The sequence below is a fragment of the Lampetra fluviatilis genome, chromosome 16 (assembly GCF_964198595.1).
Source record: "Lampetra fluviatilis chromosome 16, kcLamFluv1.1, whole genome shotgun sequence".
NCBI lineage: Eukaryota > Metazoa > Chordata > Hyperoartia > Petromyzontiformes > Petromyzontidae > Lampetra > Lampetra fluviatilis.
In genome coordinates, this window is record NC_136290.1 from 8533342 (window position 1) to 8551547 (window position 18206).

The 18206-nt window shown below is 49.8% G+C and overlaps 1 protein-coding gene across 2 annotated transcripts in view; it reads left to right on the top strand.

The window, feature by feature from the left end:
• The first annotated feature begins 14907 nt into the window (after nt 1-14907).
• The window catches only part of ALX4 (ALX homeobox 4), a 50646-nt gene continuing 47347 nt past the window's right edge, over nt 14908-18206 (top strand). For both annotated transcript variants that reach the window (XM_078863450.1, XM_078863451.1), the window contains exon 1: nt 14908-15651. In XM_078863450.1, the coding sequence (XP_078719576.1) occupies nt 15561-15651 (91 nt within the window). In that variant the 5' untranslated portion in view covers nt 14908-15560. The remainder of the gene's footprint in view (nt 15652-18206) is intronic.

The following is an 18206-nucleotide window of genomic DNA, read 5'->3' on the forward strand; positions in this document are numbered from 1 at the left end:
GCGTACCGAGGAAGTGGTGTGGCGAGCACCACGCTCGGCCTCCTTTGTCTCTCTAGTGGCGATGTTTAACACACCGCACCAGGTACTCGTTTGACGATGAGTCTACCTAGGGAAGGCCCAGGACCGGTTCAAATATTCGTCAGAGGTCGTGGCCGTTACCGGATATCGAACTCGGGTGGCCGGGTTCGTCGAGCAGCGTAGCGTTAACCACTACACTACCGCCCCAACACGAAGACAAAGATTCCTCGCAGAGCCTAAACAGACTCTTGGGGCAAGTTCTGTTAGCGGAGCGCCTATGAAGGCCGGCAGGGCACACGAGGAGGTGGGTGGCCAGCACCACGCCCGGCCGCCTTTGTGGGAGCGAAGGTGACGTTACCTGGAGTGTGATTGATGGTGGTGGAGCGGTGGCGCAGCGGTTAGCGCTACGCTGCGCTACAAACCAGGCGACTCGAGTTCGAGTGCCACTCACGGCCAACACCGGTGACGATGATCTGAATCGGTCGTGGGCCTCTCCTAGATCGACTCGGCCTCAAATGAGTACCTGGCGCGGTGTGTAAGCATCACCACTGGGGAGACAAAAGCGGTCGGGCGTGGTGCTGGCCACCTACCACGTCGTGTGGCGTTCTAGCCTTCATAGATGCTGCTCGCTAACAGCACTTGCCGAAACGCTTTGTTTAGGCGATATGGGAGGGTCTTTGGTGGTGGTGGTGGAACCCATCATGGATATGAGACGAACAGGCAGTTTGGTAGTGGTTTATTTTGCGAACATTCATTCATTCTCATGAATTGCACAACATCGTATGGAATAACAACAGCAACAACGCAGCCCGTCTCGCCAACGTGGTAGGACTTGGCTCAACTCCCCTCGAAAGCGAGGTCGTTGCCAACAGCACTGAGAGCGCCCATCCACGTGCATCAAGAACCCGCGAGCTTAATGTTAAGAGCCGGTTCAACACTTTTAATTGTTACCAAAGTACTTTCATTGGATCATTACTATTATGGATTTCACAACAGTCACGCAAATTTCAGCAAAAGGTAAACTTGAACCAACTGACAACTATTTCGGTAAAATAGCTGTTAAATATTTCAGAGGGATTGGAATCGGTGCTCCTTTTTAACCATCGTAACAAATATAATATTGTTTAACACGTAGCAGGCTTTCGCGCCCAGTATCATACATAATAGAGAATTTTTTTGGGTTAGATCGCGGAAATATATGAATGTGTCGTTAACCCTGCTGTACTAGTGACGAATTGGCACGTTCTGTTTACGTGACAAACCTTACTAGTTGGCTGTGTCGGGTGGTGGCGGGTTTTACCGACAAATTTATATATTTACACGATCTATTTTAGAAATATATTGTTGCTGTACAAATTCGTTCAAGTGCAGTGGGGTGTAAAGTGCAGTCGCAAATACTTAACCGCTCGATATTTCCGGCATGTAGATATATGTGCTATGAAGAAGGCCCATTGCCCGAAACGTCACTTAGTATATACTTTTTCCTGTTAAGGCCATAGTTTAATTCACTGATGTGAAGCATTTTTTGTTATTTGTTATAACGGTGTGATCAATTAAATAACATAGCGTGATCTATGTGTGTGTGTGTGTGATACAAACCAATCCACGTATATACTGTACCTGTGTACGTATGTATGTTAAACTTTCGCAAAGCACGTCGCCAACAGCGCTAATCGGAGGTGCGGGGGAAGGACAACAAACCAAACCCAAAAATAGGTTCTAAAGAAATAGATTCGTCAATCTCGATTATTTAAAAGCGCGCAGCTTCAGTGGCTTCCTAATAGCGGAAGGCAGAGCGTTCCAGACGGCCGCAGTAGCGCATCTGAAAGCGCCGCGGCGCGGTGACCACCGTCTTTGTTCGATGGCTCGTCAGTAGCCGCTGCAGCGAGGATGACCGGGGTGTGTGTACAAGCCTGTGTCCATGAAGATCAAGATGTCACCATGGCCAATGTCGTTGAATTCATCGTGATCTCGACCACCGCACCACCACCTCACCATCAACGCTTGCCGCTCTCCGCCAGCAGCTGCTGCTGCTGTCACAGTAGACAGGCAGCGACCTCCAACATCTGTCTTGAAAGATATATAAATACATCCTGTGTGCATGTGTGCGTGTGCAAACGGTGAGGTCGACTCAGCCTCAAATGAGTAGCTGGTGCGATGTGTCAACATCCCAACTGGGGAGACAAAGGCGGTAGGGCGTGGTGCTGGCTACCCCACCCACCCCTTCGTGTGCCGTGTCGGCCTTCATAGGTGCTCGCTAACAGCACTTGCCCCCAACAACATGGTAAGGCTATACGGGGGATCTTTGTATTTATGTACACAGGGCTAGCGGGATGCAGCTACGAACCCTGCAGCCCGAGTTCGATTTCCGCTCACGGCCAACACAATGGGCGACGATTATATCTGAACCGGTCATGGGCTCTCTCCTAGGTCGACTCAGCCTCAAACGAGTACCTGGTGCGGTGTGTAAAAACACCGCCACTGTGGAGACGAAGGCGACTGGTCGTGGTGCTGGCCACCCACCCACACATTCGTGTGCCGTCCCGGCCTTCGTGGGTGCTTGCCAACAGCACTTGCCCCCATAAGTGCGCTAAGGCTATATGGGGGATCTCTACCTTTTGTACGTACACGTTCTCTTGCTTGTGAGCACCAAACTGTGCGAATACGACGACGTTGTTGCGCTTAGTTAATGAACGCGCAGAGAAACCGCAACCCGGTATAACCATATACACAACCGGCGACGGAGGGTGGTCAAGTCATCGGATTAATTTTTTTTTTAATTGACATTTGCCTAATAATTAGACCGGAAACAAAGAGAGAAGTGTTCGAATGCACGTGCGTAGACGAGGCATCCGTGCACACGCATTGTCCATCATCAATCGCCACCCACGGTCAATGTCAAATCCGTCGCATGCAAATTGCGTTTCGCTCCTCTGCTTTCGCATCTCCGTCGTGGCGAGGCGTGAGATGTATGCGCGTTGGACTTCTTTCGCACCGTACGTAGCAGACCGTGCGAATCGGAGGTGCGATTTAGATTATACCGGGTCGCCTGTGTCGATGATAGATGTAACTCTTTCACTGCTGTCTACGTGAACCACGCGCACAGGAGGCGCACATTAAAATAATTTAGAGTATGTCGGATTTAAAATTAAATGTGTTAACGTTGTGCTATATATTTGCGTTTTTTAATAGAATTACTTTAGCACGCATGTTTAGGTTTATTAAGTTCATTCATTTGTTACACGGATGATCAAATGTAGCCAGTTGCCCTATACATATACCTATATACATTGTACCTATATCTAGATCGATACGGGTGTGTGTACCAGCATGCTGCCGTGCGCTCATAATAAACCCACGATTAATACGTCCTTGGGAGTCCCTCATCCAGCAGTGGATTGACAAAGGCCCGTGTATTTTATGAACAAGTATCTGCTGATATGTTCGTACGCACGTGGGTTTCACTCGCAAAGACGATACACTCCTCTTCGTTTTTGCAAGGGAACGTTTTGATACCAGTTCTCTCAGTACAAATCAGTCCATGCTTTTTTTTTTACTTTTGTAAGGTTTTTGTTCTGTTTGTGAATACCTATTAATAGGAATCTGTTCATACGCCAATTTTTAAAAGTGTTCAAATAGACACAATCTTAACTTTACATTTCTACCAGGACCTCATGAAGTTTAGCTTCAGTGTCCAACTATTATTCACCCAATCTCTCTGGCCCTTCTATCTCTCCGTCATGAAGAAGGGTCATTGTCCGAAACGTCACCTATTTTTTTTTACCACGTTCCTCTTCAAGGCAGTTTTATTGACGAATATGTTGACTTTGTTTGTATTTGTGCTTTTGCACCACTGCCGACACAATATATCGAAAAAAGAAACATAAGCTGAACTCTATTCTGTGTATCAACATACACAAATATATTTTATCCCATCAGTCTAATGGTTTTGCAATAGCAATATTATTACGCAGAAATTATTTAAGCAAAAACAACAAAATCTGCGGTTTTGACCACCTGGGCCTCATCAGCAGTCACGCTTGTTAAACAAATGCTGCTGGATTGCCATATGTTATTGGCAAGAATACTCCATATACAATACGGGATCCGTTCCAAAAAAATATATCCATAGATGAGTTCAATATGAATGAAGCTATTTTGTCAGTTGCCAAATAAAGCCACGTGGGTTTGATGTGAATGGATAGATGTCCCTGGGATATTCAATTGAACCGACAGAACTTAACTTTTTTTTGCAAAAGCACGAATGAAAACTGGTCATTGACAAATAAAATCACGTGGATATCAGGTGTAATAATGTAACAACAATAACAACAACATTATACGGAGGCAATTTCCACTAAAACGGTGCATGTGTGTCACCATTATCTGCATGCCGCGAGCGTTACGAAGCCACAATATTTGACATGAACACTCAGAAATAATATTGTGAATTCCGGCAGGCACCCGGATATGTATACCTATATATAAAACAAACAACCTTTCCGTGTTTTTTTTAAAAATACTAAATGTACGTAACATGACACACACATGCCTATACAGTCATTTTTATTTATACCTACTGTACATTCATTCGGATTTGGCTACCTGAGTTCGATTGCCGGCCACGGCGACATCTGAACTGAGCCTGGCAAACACCACATCCTTACCAAGCCGCACTGACGAGCATGGTGTAACATTGTCAAACAAATGCCAGGCTTGGGGAGTTAATTGATGCCGGCTGATGTTGATAACACATACATAGCCTTTGTCTCCCCAGTGACGATGTTTACACATCGCACCAGGTACTCATTTGAGGCCGAGTCGACCTAGGGGAGGCCCAGGACCGGTTCAGATAATCGTCACTGGTGTTGGCCGTGAGCCTGGAGTCGAACCCGGGTCGCCGGGTTTATAGCGCAGCGCGCTAACCGCTACACCACCGCTCCCCACACACGCACGCACGTTGAATCGAGTCGCGCGCAAAACCCACGTGGAGACCACATCACGGTCAGAGGGGCTTGTTGCCTTGCGACTTAACATCGCCGCACAGCCAGGCCACACACGTGTCTTTTTGTGTCTGCTGCGAGCGCAGACAGTCTCGCGAAGCACGCGACACGAGGTGCAGCTTGACGCCGCAGCGTCAAAGGCGACCCCACTGCTTGTGTCCCGTCGCGCAAACCGAAGCTGCGACTAACAGAGAAGCGAGCGCAACGCCAACTCCAACCACTCGCCAATCTCCCAATGGATGGATGGAACATTTTCCCCGCGCCAAGATGGTCATGGGATGTTTTGCCCATGCTTCACTAGACCCCCCCCCCCCGCCGCCTAGGTCGACTCAGCCTTAAATGAGTACGTACATGGTGTTTGGTCTAAATATCTGAACTAGAGTGACAAAGGCCGATCGTAGGGTTGGCAGTGCTGGCTGTCATTAGGTGCTCACGAACAGCACTTGCCCCAAAAGTCGCTGTTTGTCTTGACCATACTTCACCACGCTGGTCAGTGCGGGTTAATAACGTGGGGGAGGGGGGGGGTTGGTGGCAGGAGCGGTTCTGATGAGTGACGTCAAGCGCCATTCATATCAATCGCCGTGACCGGGAATCGAACCACTGCCTCCCACCGCTGCTCCCCGAAAGCTCAGTTGCGCAGAGGTTTTTCAGATCGTGCCAGGGACTATCACGGACGCGTTTAGCACGAGTCATTGTTTCCGCTGTGGTTGCGCTGCAGGTTAAATTAAAACTATAAATAACTTTCAACATCGAGACGTTTAACAGATAACTTGCGCGGGCATTCTGCACACGTGCCGCGTAGGAATCATCACGTGCTGCTGGTGTTGACATGAGCCACCGCTTTTAAGAAGAATATTGCCATTATTTTTTCTCCGAAGATTTAAATCGGCTCAATGCAGTTCGTTCTTTTTTCATTCACCACGATTATCACGATTAAGATGACTAACGTGATCTCCGGATTATACTCAAATAAAGTTGTACAACTCTATGCTTGCGCAACATCTCACCGTTTGTAATAAAACGCACGTAACCCAACGTTTGCGTAAAAATATATATGATGGAAAAGTGCGTCTTATAATCCGGAAAATATGGTAATAATTTTTAAGCGCATATTGAATTGAATTACTAATCATCCTATAATTAATACACACACATGCATATACATAGGGGCACGATTGTGTACTTTATTATATAGATTTTGTATAAATGTATAATTGCTAATAGACGCTCGTACATTATTTTAAGGTAGTCAAATTTAATGGAACAATGTCACCTATCCGTAATGCCATTATATAAAAAAATATGATTGTTTAAAAAAATACTATGAGTCAATTAAATAATTATTAATATAATTAGTTAACACGCGGTAGAGCATGTGAAGGATTACCTAACAAAATTAAATTGTACGGACATTATATACTGTACTACTATGCTGAGTGGCGCAGTGGTTAGCGCACTGAACTCGGATCGTGCAAGCTGGGCTCCTGTTCACGACTCTAACGTCCGTGGCGACTGATATCAGAACCTAACCTGCTCCCCCGGCTTTCAAGAGTCCGTGCTGACTGACCAGCGTGGTGAAGTATGGCCCCCCCCCAAAAAAAACCCACGACCGATATTGCGTGGAAAGGTTTCCTTTCAACGAAGGGCTGTAAATTCGCTGTTATTACTACGACTACTACAACTTATATACTGCACGCGAACAGTAGCTGCTTGTGAAGATTGCTGGATCAAAATGTCCTCGTGCACGACTGTATTTGTGTATACATATACGACAATAGCACATACTATACTTGCATTACAAGATATTTATATTTTAAAAAAATTGCTTTTTATGTCTCGTTATTTACGGAGAGGCACGCTGTAGTTGATATCATTAAACAGTTTATACCGAATTATATTAAATGAAGAGTTGGGGATGCGGTTTGTGCGAGTGAGCGAGTGTGAGCGGTGGTGGAGCGGTTAGCGCTACGCTGCGCTACGAACCCAGCGACCCGAGTTCGATTCCCGCTCACGGCCAACACCAGTGACGAGTATCTGAACCGGTCCCGGGCCTCCCCTAGGTAAACTCAGCCTGAAATGAGTACCTGGTGCGGTGTGTAAACATCGCCACTTGGGGAGACAAAGGCGGCCCGGCGCGGTGCTGGCCACCCACCCCCTCGTGTGCCGTTCCGGCCTTTATAGGCTTTCGCTAACAGCACTTGCCCCAACAGTCTGTTAAGGCTACACGGGGGGTCTTTGTCTTTTTGTGCGTGACCAAATTGGTCTATCATTGACACCGGGCAGCAGCTTTGGGGTGCGTCTTACTTCCCGATGCGTCTTATAATCCGGAACACACGACAGTCATATTCAAAGGATACACACACGCACACATCAGCAAAATAGTCATCTGAAATATACACGCCCTGTGCATAAAAAAAACCATACAGGATTTCGGCTTCATGCACAAGCTACAGTTAAGATTATACAGTATATATATAAACTCCGTATGGCTAAGCTACATGGATAGGCCACGTAATAGAACGCATACGAAGCGAGTGTCAATACAAACGCAAGCTATTGTGATACATGCGCGACCTCTTGTGAGACATGTGCCAGCCATTATCAATCTAGATCTTGTGCTTGAGCAGCGCGCCTATGGTGCATCTACGCGCAAGCGACAAGCTTAGCTTATCCATACATATGATACATGCCCGTCAATCCACGTACCGAATACATGCAAAAGCTAATCTAAACACACGCGCGGGCGAGTGCTCTGCGCATTAACAGCGCGTAGCTATGCTGATATATTTCGTGCACACACATAGATCATATGCATAGGATACATGCATGCGTTGACCACCCACGCCAACGATTATTCTAGCCATTGCCCGGAGTTTCCTACACATCGTGTAATCACCAACGACGAGCAATGCCTTTGTGGGTCTCATCTCTTTCAGCAATCCCAATTAGCACGCGATAAATTCCTCCCATAGTCGCGTCGTATCCTAGTGGCTCCACTTGAGGCTTTCGGCTCTCTCCCCTCCCCTCCCTCCCTTCTCTGCCTCTCCCACTCCTCTCTCGCCCTCTCAATCTCCTTGCCTCTCTCTCTCTTGTCTCTCCGGTGTCGTCGTCCCCCCCCCCCCCCACTTTGGCCGTGATAGAACACGCGTTGCCCGGGGTTATATTAACAAGCGATCGATCATCCGGCGGCGAGCAGCGACCAGTGGCAGTTTCCCGTTCGCGCTCGTGGCGAGGGTGGCAATTGGCATTCCTGGCGTCCGAATTAGCGCCACGAACGGCGAGAACGCGCGTGACATTTGAAGAGGGACTTGCCTTGGGTATCAATCAAGCGAGCGCGGCTTGTTTCGCATTGTACGCCGTCCGAAAGCCCCAACGTTCATTTTTAATGCCCTGACTACGGCGATGGGCTGCATTGTTTTGTTGGTTTAAACGACGGTTGCTGAGCAAAAGGGTCAAAAAGTCCCCGACCAAATAAAAAAAATAATATAATATATATAAAAACGCCAAGCTGCCAGAAACAAACAGCACAGGCTTTCGAGACAAATATTACGATTTGTAACTTGATTAACTGACCGTGTTGGTTGGCGGAGGGTCCACAACGCACATTTCACTGACACGATCTGACCCAGAAATCCATCGTGAAACGAACAGGCATAATATAATGAGACTTGCCGTATTCTTCGTAAAAATCAAGACGCAAATTCTATTCAAAAGCAAACATTTGGGGTGCGCATTATAATCCGGTGTGCTTGTAGAATGGTATGACTTGATTGATACCGGGTGCGAGGTCGGTGTGCGTCTTACTTTCTGGAGTGTCTCGTAATCCCGAGGATACGACAATACGTTTCTCGATTTGAGAAATATTATACCAACTCGAGAGAGGGAGGGAGACCATGGGACGGAATTCCGAAGCGGAGCGAGTGATAAAGCAGAAAGAGAAGTGAGGCGACCTGCTGTGTGGTGAGTGAGTGGGTGGGTGAGTGGGTGAGTGTTGTTGTGACCTGCAGTGTGGTGAGTGGGTGTGTTAGTGGGTGAGTGAGTGTTGTTGTGACCTGCAGTGTGGTGAGTGGGTGTGTTAGTGAGTGAGTGTGTTAGTGAGTGAGTGGACGAGTGAGTGTTGTTGTGACCCTCAGTGTGGTGGATCAACACAGCGCGTGGACGAGACGAACTAGTCTGATAGACTGGGTCCTCAAACATGGACGGCTAAATCATTGAGTGAATTCGATGGGAACATGAATCGCAGTAGTAGCGCTAGAGGAATAACAAGGAGGCGACTAACCGACAATGAGCTTGGTAACGAGAGCGAATCAATTGCTGCGTAAAGCCTTGAGCCACGTGGCGGTGATTAGCGCAACTGCGCAATGAAGCCAACCACCTGCGTGTGATTCCTGGTCGCGGCAAAGATTCGTAGTGGCGAGTGATATTTGAAATGGTCCAGGCAAAGTCCACACCAAAGACAAAGACAAAGATCCCCCGTATAGCCTTAACAGACTGTAGGGGCAAGGGTTGTTAGCGAGCAGCACCTATGAAGGCCGGAACGGTACACGAGGGGGTGGGTGGCCAGCACCACGCCCGACCGCCTTTGTCTCCCCAGTGGCGATGTTTACACACCGCACCAGGTACTCATTTGAGGCTGAGTCGACCTAGAGGAGGCCCAGGACCGGTTCAGATAATCGTCACTGGTGTTAGCCGTGAGCGGGAATCGAACCCGGATCGCCAGGTTCATAGCGCAGCGCGCTAACCGCTACACTAGTCCACACCACACCTCCACCAACCCGCACTGAGCAGCGTGGTGAAACACGCTCCTACAAAGCCAACATGACCAACACGCTGTCGGGAGGCATTCGTCCAGCAGTGGATTGACAAACGAGGATGTTTTTGTTTTTGTTTCGTGCAAACGAGCACGGAGAGGAGGTACGTGCTTGGCATTGCACCGAGAGACAGAGAGAAGAACGCATTGATTAAGATAACAACAGCAAACCAGGGACATCGTACAGATTGTTAAGGAAAGTAATGTGTGGGCAGGATACATTGTTGGCTAGACACAAGTAAGGCCAATGGACGAGGGTTGTGTGTATGTTGAACTTATTTCACACCGCACGGAGCAAACTGTGCTAATCGGATGAGCAGAGATCCATAGACTCACAAAGACACCTATAGACTTATATGTACTGAGTTGTGGTTTTAAAAACCCCCATTGACTTACACAGGGACCCACAGACTCACAAAGATACCCATGGACTCACATAGAGAACCATCGACGCAAACAGAGACCCATAAACTCACTTAGAGGCTCCTAAACTCATATAGACTGAGTGGTGATGAAACAGGGTCCTCAAGTTGAGTGACTTACATAGACCCCTAGACTCAAATAGAGACCCATAAAATCACGCAGAGACTCAGAGACCTACCCTAAGAGACCCACAAGGAGACCCATAAACTCACGCAGAGACTCACAGACTCGTACGGATTGAGTTGCGATTGACGGAATTATTACCGAGAGGACGACCCCTGCCGAGATGGAGGCTTGAGCTCAATGGAGGCGCTGCCGTGAGCGCTATCTCCTGTGGCATCGCGGGCAGGCATTCATCCAGCAGTGGATAAACAACGAGTGATGATGATAATGATGAGTGCACACAAATGCTGTGTATGTTTGATCACTTCCTCCCCCCTCCCATCTATTTTTGTGATTACCAATGAACATACCTCTGCTATGTATTGTTGTTGTTACGCGGTTCAGGTTTGAGCGGAAACCATTGTTATTATAACAGCTCTGAGTATAAACTATGGACAATAGCAACACGCGGTGCTGGCACGAATAACAACAAAATGTTAATCATGGGCATGGGCGCGCCGGGGGGGGGGTCAAGGCGACTGATGCGCGGCTCGCTCGCTGCTTGTCGTGTTTAGTTTGTAGTTTAGTTTGTGTTGTTTAGTTCGTGTTGTCCGTGCCCCGCACCTCCGACTAGCGCGGTTGGCTACGTACGGTGCGAAAGACGTTGGACGCGCATGCGCACCAACCCCCGCGTTCTTTCGACGTTATCTGAATTTGTGTCTCCGAAAAGAAGCTCCCCCGGAGGCACGTGGATCGAAACGTCGGACATCGTGCCGGTCGGCACCGGACACGCGGTAACAATCAGAAAACGCGTCGTGGGTTGGAAACTGCTTAAGATACCAGGCTTATACACGCGCATGTAGGGACATGCGTACAAATAGGAACACTTACATTACTGATAAACATGCTTCGTGATTGCTATGTCATCACGATGGTGTATGCGCATTCGTCTCCCCAGTGCTGATGTTGTCACGCAGCTCCAGATATTCATTGAAGGCTGAGCGGACCTAAGGGTCGGTTCAGAAAATCGAGACTGGTGTTCGGGAATGGAACTCAGGTGGCCGGGTTATCAGCGCATGCTATACGGGGGGTCTTTGTCTTTATACGTGTAAAACGTGGTTATAGCAATTCGTTACAAAGCCTACGACCCGAGTTCCATTCCTACTCACGACAAAATGGACCGGTCCTGGCCCTTCCCTAGGTCGACTCAGCCTTCAATGAGTACCTGGCGCGGTGTGACAACATCAGCACTGGGGAGACAAAGGCGGTCGGGCGTGGTGTTGGCCACCCACATCCTCGTGTGCCGTTCCGGCCTTCATAGGTGCTCACTAACACCACTTGCCCCAGAGGGTTTTTTGTCTAAAACGTTAATTACATTCAGTCTTTGTATTTTCGTAAAATGCGATTTTTTTTGTTGTAATATGTTTTTTTTTCACTTTTGCTGCATGTTCTTTTTTTTATTTAAGGTCAATTGTTGGTTCAGCTATTCGACTAACATCTATGAATGACATCGTCATGTATTGATTCGTGAATGCAGTTGCATATTACATTTAAGCAGCAATTGATAGCTGTGTAAAAATAAAAACCCAACACACTCGCCAACAACCCTGCCTTAAAAAGCAAAACATGTACACATAATCGGTGACGTTTCGGGCAATAGCCCTTATTCAGAGCAGATATGAAGGTTAGACGAGGCAGCCTGTGTGCTGAAAATTGAGCAATATCGGTCATTCATATACATATACACACAAATTCCTACGAATTAGCAAACATGCATTTACTGACAAGGGAGTGATGTTACTGCCATTGTTGTGATTGCGTACAGGTATGCATAGTGCATGCATGTGCCTACTACGCTTTAATTAATTTTACCTTTAGTTATGTTTTTTTCAAATTCAACGTAACATTTTTGCAAGAATATATATTTAAAGCCAACACGACATTTCAACGTATACTTGTGTTTATGGGGATGGATTTTAACATTTTGTACAATATCGTTATATTTATGTGCCATTTCTGAACGAACACAAATCGGGCAAAGCTTCGAAACGTCGCAGGTGATATTTGAATGTCAACTTCGAGTTGAAATCACAACGCTTCCACAAAGAGTGTGAACATCTTCACCGCTGTCTTCTGAATGTGTTCACAAGCGTCTTGGAGTGGCCTATTTGTGCAATTGTCACGCAGTGCACACAACTCGCCTTTGACGCAACCGTCCATCGGCGACATCACCTTTACTATACAACGCTGCTGGGCAGCATTATATCGCGTATGAACGCAAACCTTAATTTGAAGAAGTATGTAAAACGTTGACTTCTTGTGTAACCTTTGCAAGCGAGCGCACGACGAAGTTCGAGACGCAGAATAAATACACGGAGTACTCACAAAACAACAAACCTGGCCAGCCATTGCAACAATGATGCTCTTTAGGCTTTAGAATTGGATAACTCCAAAGCGACGTTGAAATAATTATGAATGAACGTCTTCAATAATACAGCCCAGACACGCATGCGTGCGTGTGTATGTACGTACGTACGTTGCCAATGTACAAGCGCATAAGCGTCACACTCCCATTGCGGCAACTGCATACGATTCGTAGGCTCTTAAGACCCTGGGTTGACATAATTACCACAACAACAACAACAACACACATGCTCCCGTAAATCGAATGCATAGCCTTTCGCTTGTGCTCGCCTGTTTCGCGTGGTTGCAATGGGCCCGTTCGGTCGAACAGCGCTCCGGTGCCAAAACAGCAAAATCCGCGCGCAGTCGCACTACCACGCTGTGGCTTCCGCGCGAACGAGATTTTTTATTTACTTTTGCAAGTTGCTGCGATAGACATCGGCCAGCACCATCAGCAACAGCGAGTCAGCAGCGTGCCCACCGCCGATCCCCCCCCTCCCCCAGGAATATTGACACCGATAGTCGCCCAAATCCAATCGTTACTTTTTTTTTTACGCATTAAACTAAATCGCCGGGCATCGCATAACCAATTCCAGTGAGGCTGCGCGTTGTAATGCAACTTTTATTAATCACGTATGCAATATGAGCGTCGTCGTTATAAATACCCCGCTTGCGAGGAATAGGGTCACAGAGAGACGCGCATGGCAGCCCCGATCGCTGCCATGCGCAGCAGCGTCACAATGCAACACGCACCACACACACACCACACACACACCACACACTGCACTACACACACGCACCACACACACACGCACCACACACACACACACGAACCACACACACACCACACACACACCACACACACACACCACACACACACACCACACACACACACCACACACACAGACCACACACATGCACCACACACACCACACACACGCACCACACACGCACCACACACACACCACACACATGCACCACACACACCACACGCACCACACACGCACCACACACCATACACACGCACCACACACACGCACCACACACACACGCCACACACGCACCACACACACACACGCACCACACACACGCACAGACCGCACACACACACACGCACCGCACACACACGCACCACACACGCACCAAACACAGACCTCACACACACGCACCACACACAGACCTCACACACACGCTCCACACACACATCACACACACACGCACCACACACACGCACCACACACACACCACACACACACGCACCACACACACACCCCCCACACACACGCTCCACACACACGCACCACACACACGCACCACACACACGCACCACACACACACACGCATCACACACAGACCGCACACGCACCACACACACACGCACCACACACACACACATCACACACACACCACACACACAGACCGCACACAAGCGGTACATCGTATAGGTGTGCAAGAGCGCCGCCTTGAATGGCCCCTTCTTATCCACCGTGACTCGCGCGAGTGTGCGCGCGTGTTCCCGTGTGCCCGTGTGTGTGTCCAAAGCACCAGCGGAGCTCTTTACACATCACAGAACCCAGTCGCACCGTAGCCGCCCCGCAGTTAGCCAGAGCAGAGGCGCTCGCAGCGCGCCGTGCGCGGGTACGCGTTGTTCTGAGAGGCGGCGGCGGGCTTAAGGAATCACGGGGAGAACCGTTTAATTGGATAACGCATGTTTGATGCGGCACGTGGAAGGCTGCCGTCACAGCGAGAAAGGGCCCCCCCCCACCTCCCCCCTCTTGCCCGCTTGGCGGCGCCTTGGCAGCCCCCCGTGGCCGACGCTTCTGCGTTTCTGCGGGGTGCGGGGAGCCACTGCGATTGCTGTGCACCCCCCCCCCCCCGACACTGCTTGTGCCAAGAAACGGAGGCTCCGCGATTTGCTTTCGACGTGCGCACACACAGAGAGAGAGCAACAACACAGCACAAAGTAAGAGGCACTGAGAGCGAGAGAGAGGGCGGAGGAGCATGGTGCTAGAGAGAGGGAGGAGGAGGTGGTGGAGGGAGGGAGGTGGAGGGAGGAGGGACGAAGGGAGGGGAGGACGAGGGCGGGCAAAGGAGGTGGGGGCGAGAATAAGACGAGGAGGAGGAGGAAGAGTAGGAGGAGGAGGAGAAACCAAAAATGTGCCAAAGTTTTTTTTTTCTGCAAACTCTGGGTGAAATTTAATTGAGGAGGGCTGATTTCTCCCGGGGCCGCGCTTGCTCGGATATATGCGGCGGTGCGTGGAAGGGCCGGCAGCGATTCGTGGCCTGACGCAGAGCAGGAGATGACATCTCCGATCCCTCGCATCAGATAGGCTGGCCCGGAGGTCGCCCCCTTCAATAGCTCAGCAGCACCGCGACTGCATTGCCTCAGTCGCAGCGGTACCGCGGCGTGCGCACGCGTGCGTTATTAATACGAAGACAGCAAACCCACCAACCCACCCACCCCTGTCCCTCCTGTGCCTGTTGGGTACGGCCTGCTGCAACGCAGCCTTGCTCTACAGCAGCAGCAGCAGAGTCTTGGCTCGCACAGCCAGGCACAGAGAGAGCGAGAGAGACAGACGAGGAGGAAGAGAGACAGAGACAGCGTTTTTCACGACTTGAGAAGTACGGCTCAAACGCTCGACCGCGAAGTGAAGTCAGCGCAGATTTGTTCTGTAGCGCTCCGTGCAATACGAAGTGGGGAAGGGTTGTGTGTGGGGGGGGGGAGTTCTTGCTCGCCGCAGAGGCAGACATTCAGGGAGAAGTTTGAGTTCGTGGCCGTGGTGCCCGCCGTCGGCTTTTAGATGCAGTGTCGAGAAGATCTGTGCGTTCTCAACTCCGTGCAGCTGACATCGTCCTCCTCTCGACCGTTACCCGACTCGTGCGCCACTGCAAGTAAGTTTATGTGTGTGTGTAAGTGTGTGTGTAAGTGTGTGTGTGTGTAAGTGTGTGTGTGCATGTGTGTGTGTGTAAGTGTGTGTGTGTGTGTAAGTGCGTGTGTACGCGTGTGTGTGTGTGTGTCTGGTGCGTGTGTGTGTGGTCCGTGTGTGTGTGGTGCGTGTGTGTGGTGTGTGTGGTGCGTGTGTGTGTGGTGCGTGTGTGTGCGTGTGTAAGTGTGTGTGTGTTGTGTGTGTGTAAGTGTGTGTGTGTACGTTTGTGTGCGTGTGTGTGTGTATTTGTGTGCGCGTGTGTGTGTGCGTGTGTGTGCGTGTGTGAGTGTGTGTGTGTATTTGTGTGCGCGCGTGTGTGTGCGTGTGTGTGTGTACGTGTGTGTGTCTGTGTGTGCGCGTGTGTGTGTGCGTGTGTATGTGCCTGTGTGTGTGCGTGTGTGTGCGTGTGTGTGTGCATGCGTGTACGTGTGTGTGTGCGGGTTTGTGTGTGTGTGTGCGTGTGTGTGTAAGTGTGTGTGTGTGTACGTGTGTGTGTGTGTGTGCGGGTGTGTGTGTGCGTGTGTGTGCGTGTGTGCGTGTGTGTACGTGTGTGCGTGTGTGTATGTGCGCGTGTGTGCGTGTGTGCCTGTGTGTGTGTGCGTGTATGTGCGTGTGTGTGTTTGTGTGCGTGTGTGTGTTTGTGTGTGTGTGTGTGTTTGTGTGCGTGTGTATGCTTGCGTGTGTGTGTGGGCGTATGTGCGTGTGTGTGTGGGCGTATGTGCGTGTGTGTGCGTGAGTGTGTGCGTGTGTGCGCGTGTGTGCCTGTGTGTGTGCGTGTGTGCGCGTGTGTGTGTGTGCGCGCGTGTGTGTGTGCGCGTGTGTGTGTGTGCGCGTGTGTGTGTGCGTGTGTGTGCGCGTGTGTGCGCGTGTGTGCGCGTGCGTGTATGTGCGTGTGTGCGTGCGTGTGTGCGTGCGTGTGTTATTATGCGTGTGTGTGTTTGTGTGTGCGTGTATGCGCGCGTGTGTGCGTATGTGTGTGTGCGTTTGAAGAACCTCTTTTTTTTTTCTCCACGCCCGTAACGCTTACCACATGTTGTTCTCTGCGCGTTATGTTATTGCTTTGAAGGCGACTCATAGCTGCAGCGAGAGTCGCGGCGCACGCGTTAGAGCGGTGGCACGAAACTTAGTGCACAAAGTAGGCGACGGAGCCGTGCGACTCGACCGGTAACCACCGTTGCGTTACGCAACAAGAGAGCAGCATCGTGTAGCACAAACACACACGTAGCACACACACGTAGCACTCACACACGGAGCGCACACACACACCACTCACACACACCACTCACACACACATACGTAGCACACACACACGTAGCACACACACACACACCCCACTCACACACCCACACGTAGCACACACACCACTCACACACGTAGCACACACACACACGTAGCACACACACACACAGCACACACACCACTCACACATAGCACACACACACACAGCACACACACCACTCACACATAGCACACACACACCACACACACACGTAGCACACACACACACACCACACACCACTCACACACACACCACTCACACACACACGACACACACACCACTCACACACACCACACACACCACTTACACACACACACACCACTCGCACACACGTAGCACACACACCACTCGCACACACACACACACCACTCACACATACACCACTCACACACACGCAGCATACACACACACGTAGCACACACACATCACTGACACACACATCACTCACACACACCACTCACACACCACTCACACACACACCACTCACACACACCACTCACACACACTACTCACACACACCAGTCACATGTAGCACACACACACACACACACCACTCACACCACACACACACACCTTGCTCACACGTAGCACACACACACAGACACCGCTCACACGTAGCACACACACACACGTAGAACACACACAGCAGTCACACGAAGCACACACACACACCACTCACACACAAACACCATACACACCACTCACACACACACACCACTCACACACACACCACTCACACACACACCACTCACACACACAGCACTCACACACACACCACTCACACACACACAGCACTCACACACACACCACTTACACACACACACCACTCACACACACACACCACACACACCACTCACACACACACACCACTCACACATACACACCACTCACACACACACCCCCCACACACACACCACTCACACACACACCACTCACACACACACCACTCACACACACACCACTCACACACACACCACTCACACACACACCACTCACACAGACACACCACTCACACACACACCACACACACCACTCACACACACACACCACACACACACACACCACTCACACACACACCACTCACACACACACACCACACATACACACCACACATACACCACATACACACACCACTCACTCACACACACCACACACACCCCACTCACACGGAGCACACTCACACACACACAGCACTCACACACACACACCACACACACACACACCACTCACACTAACATACA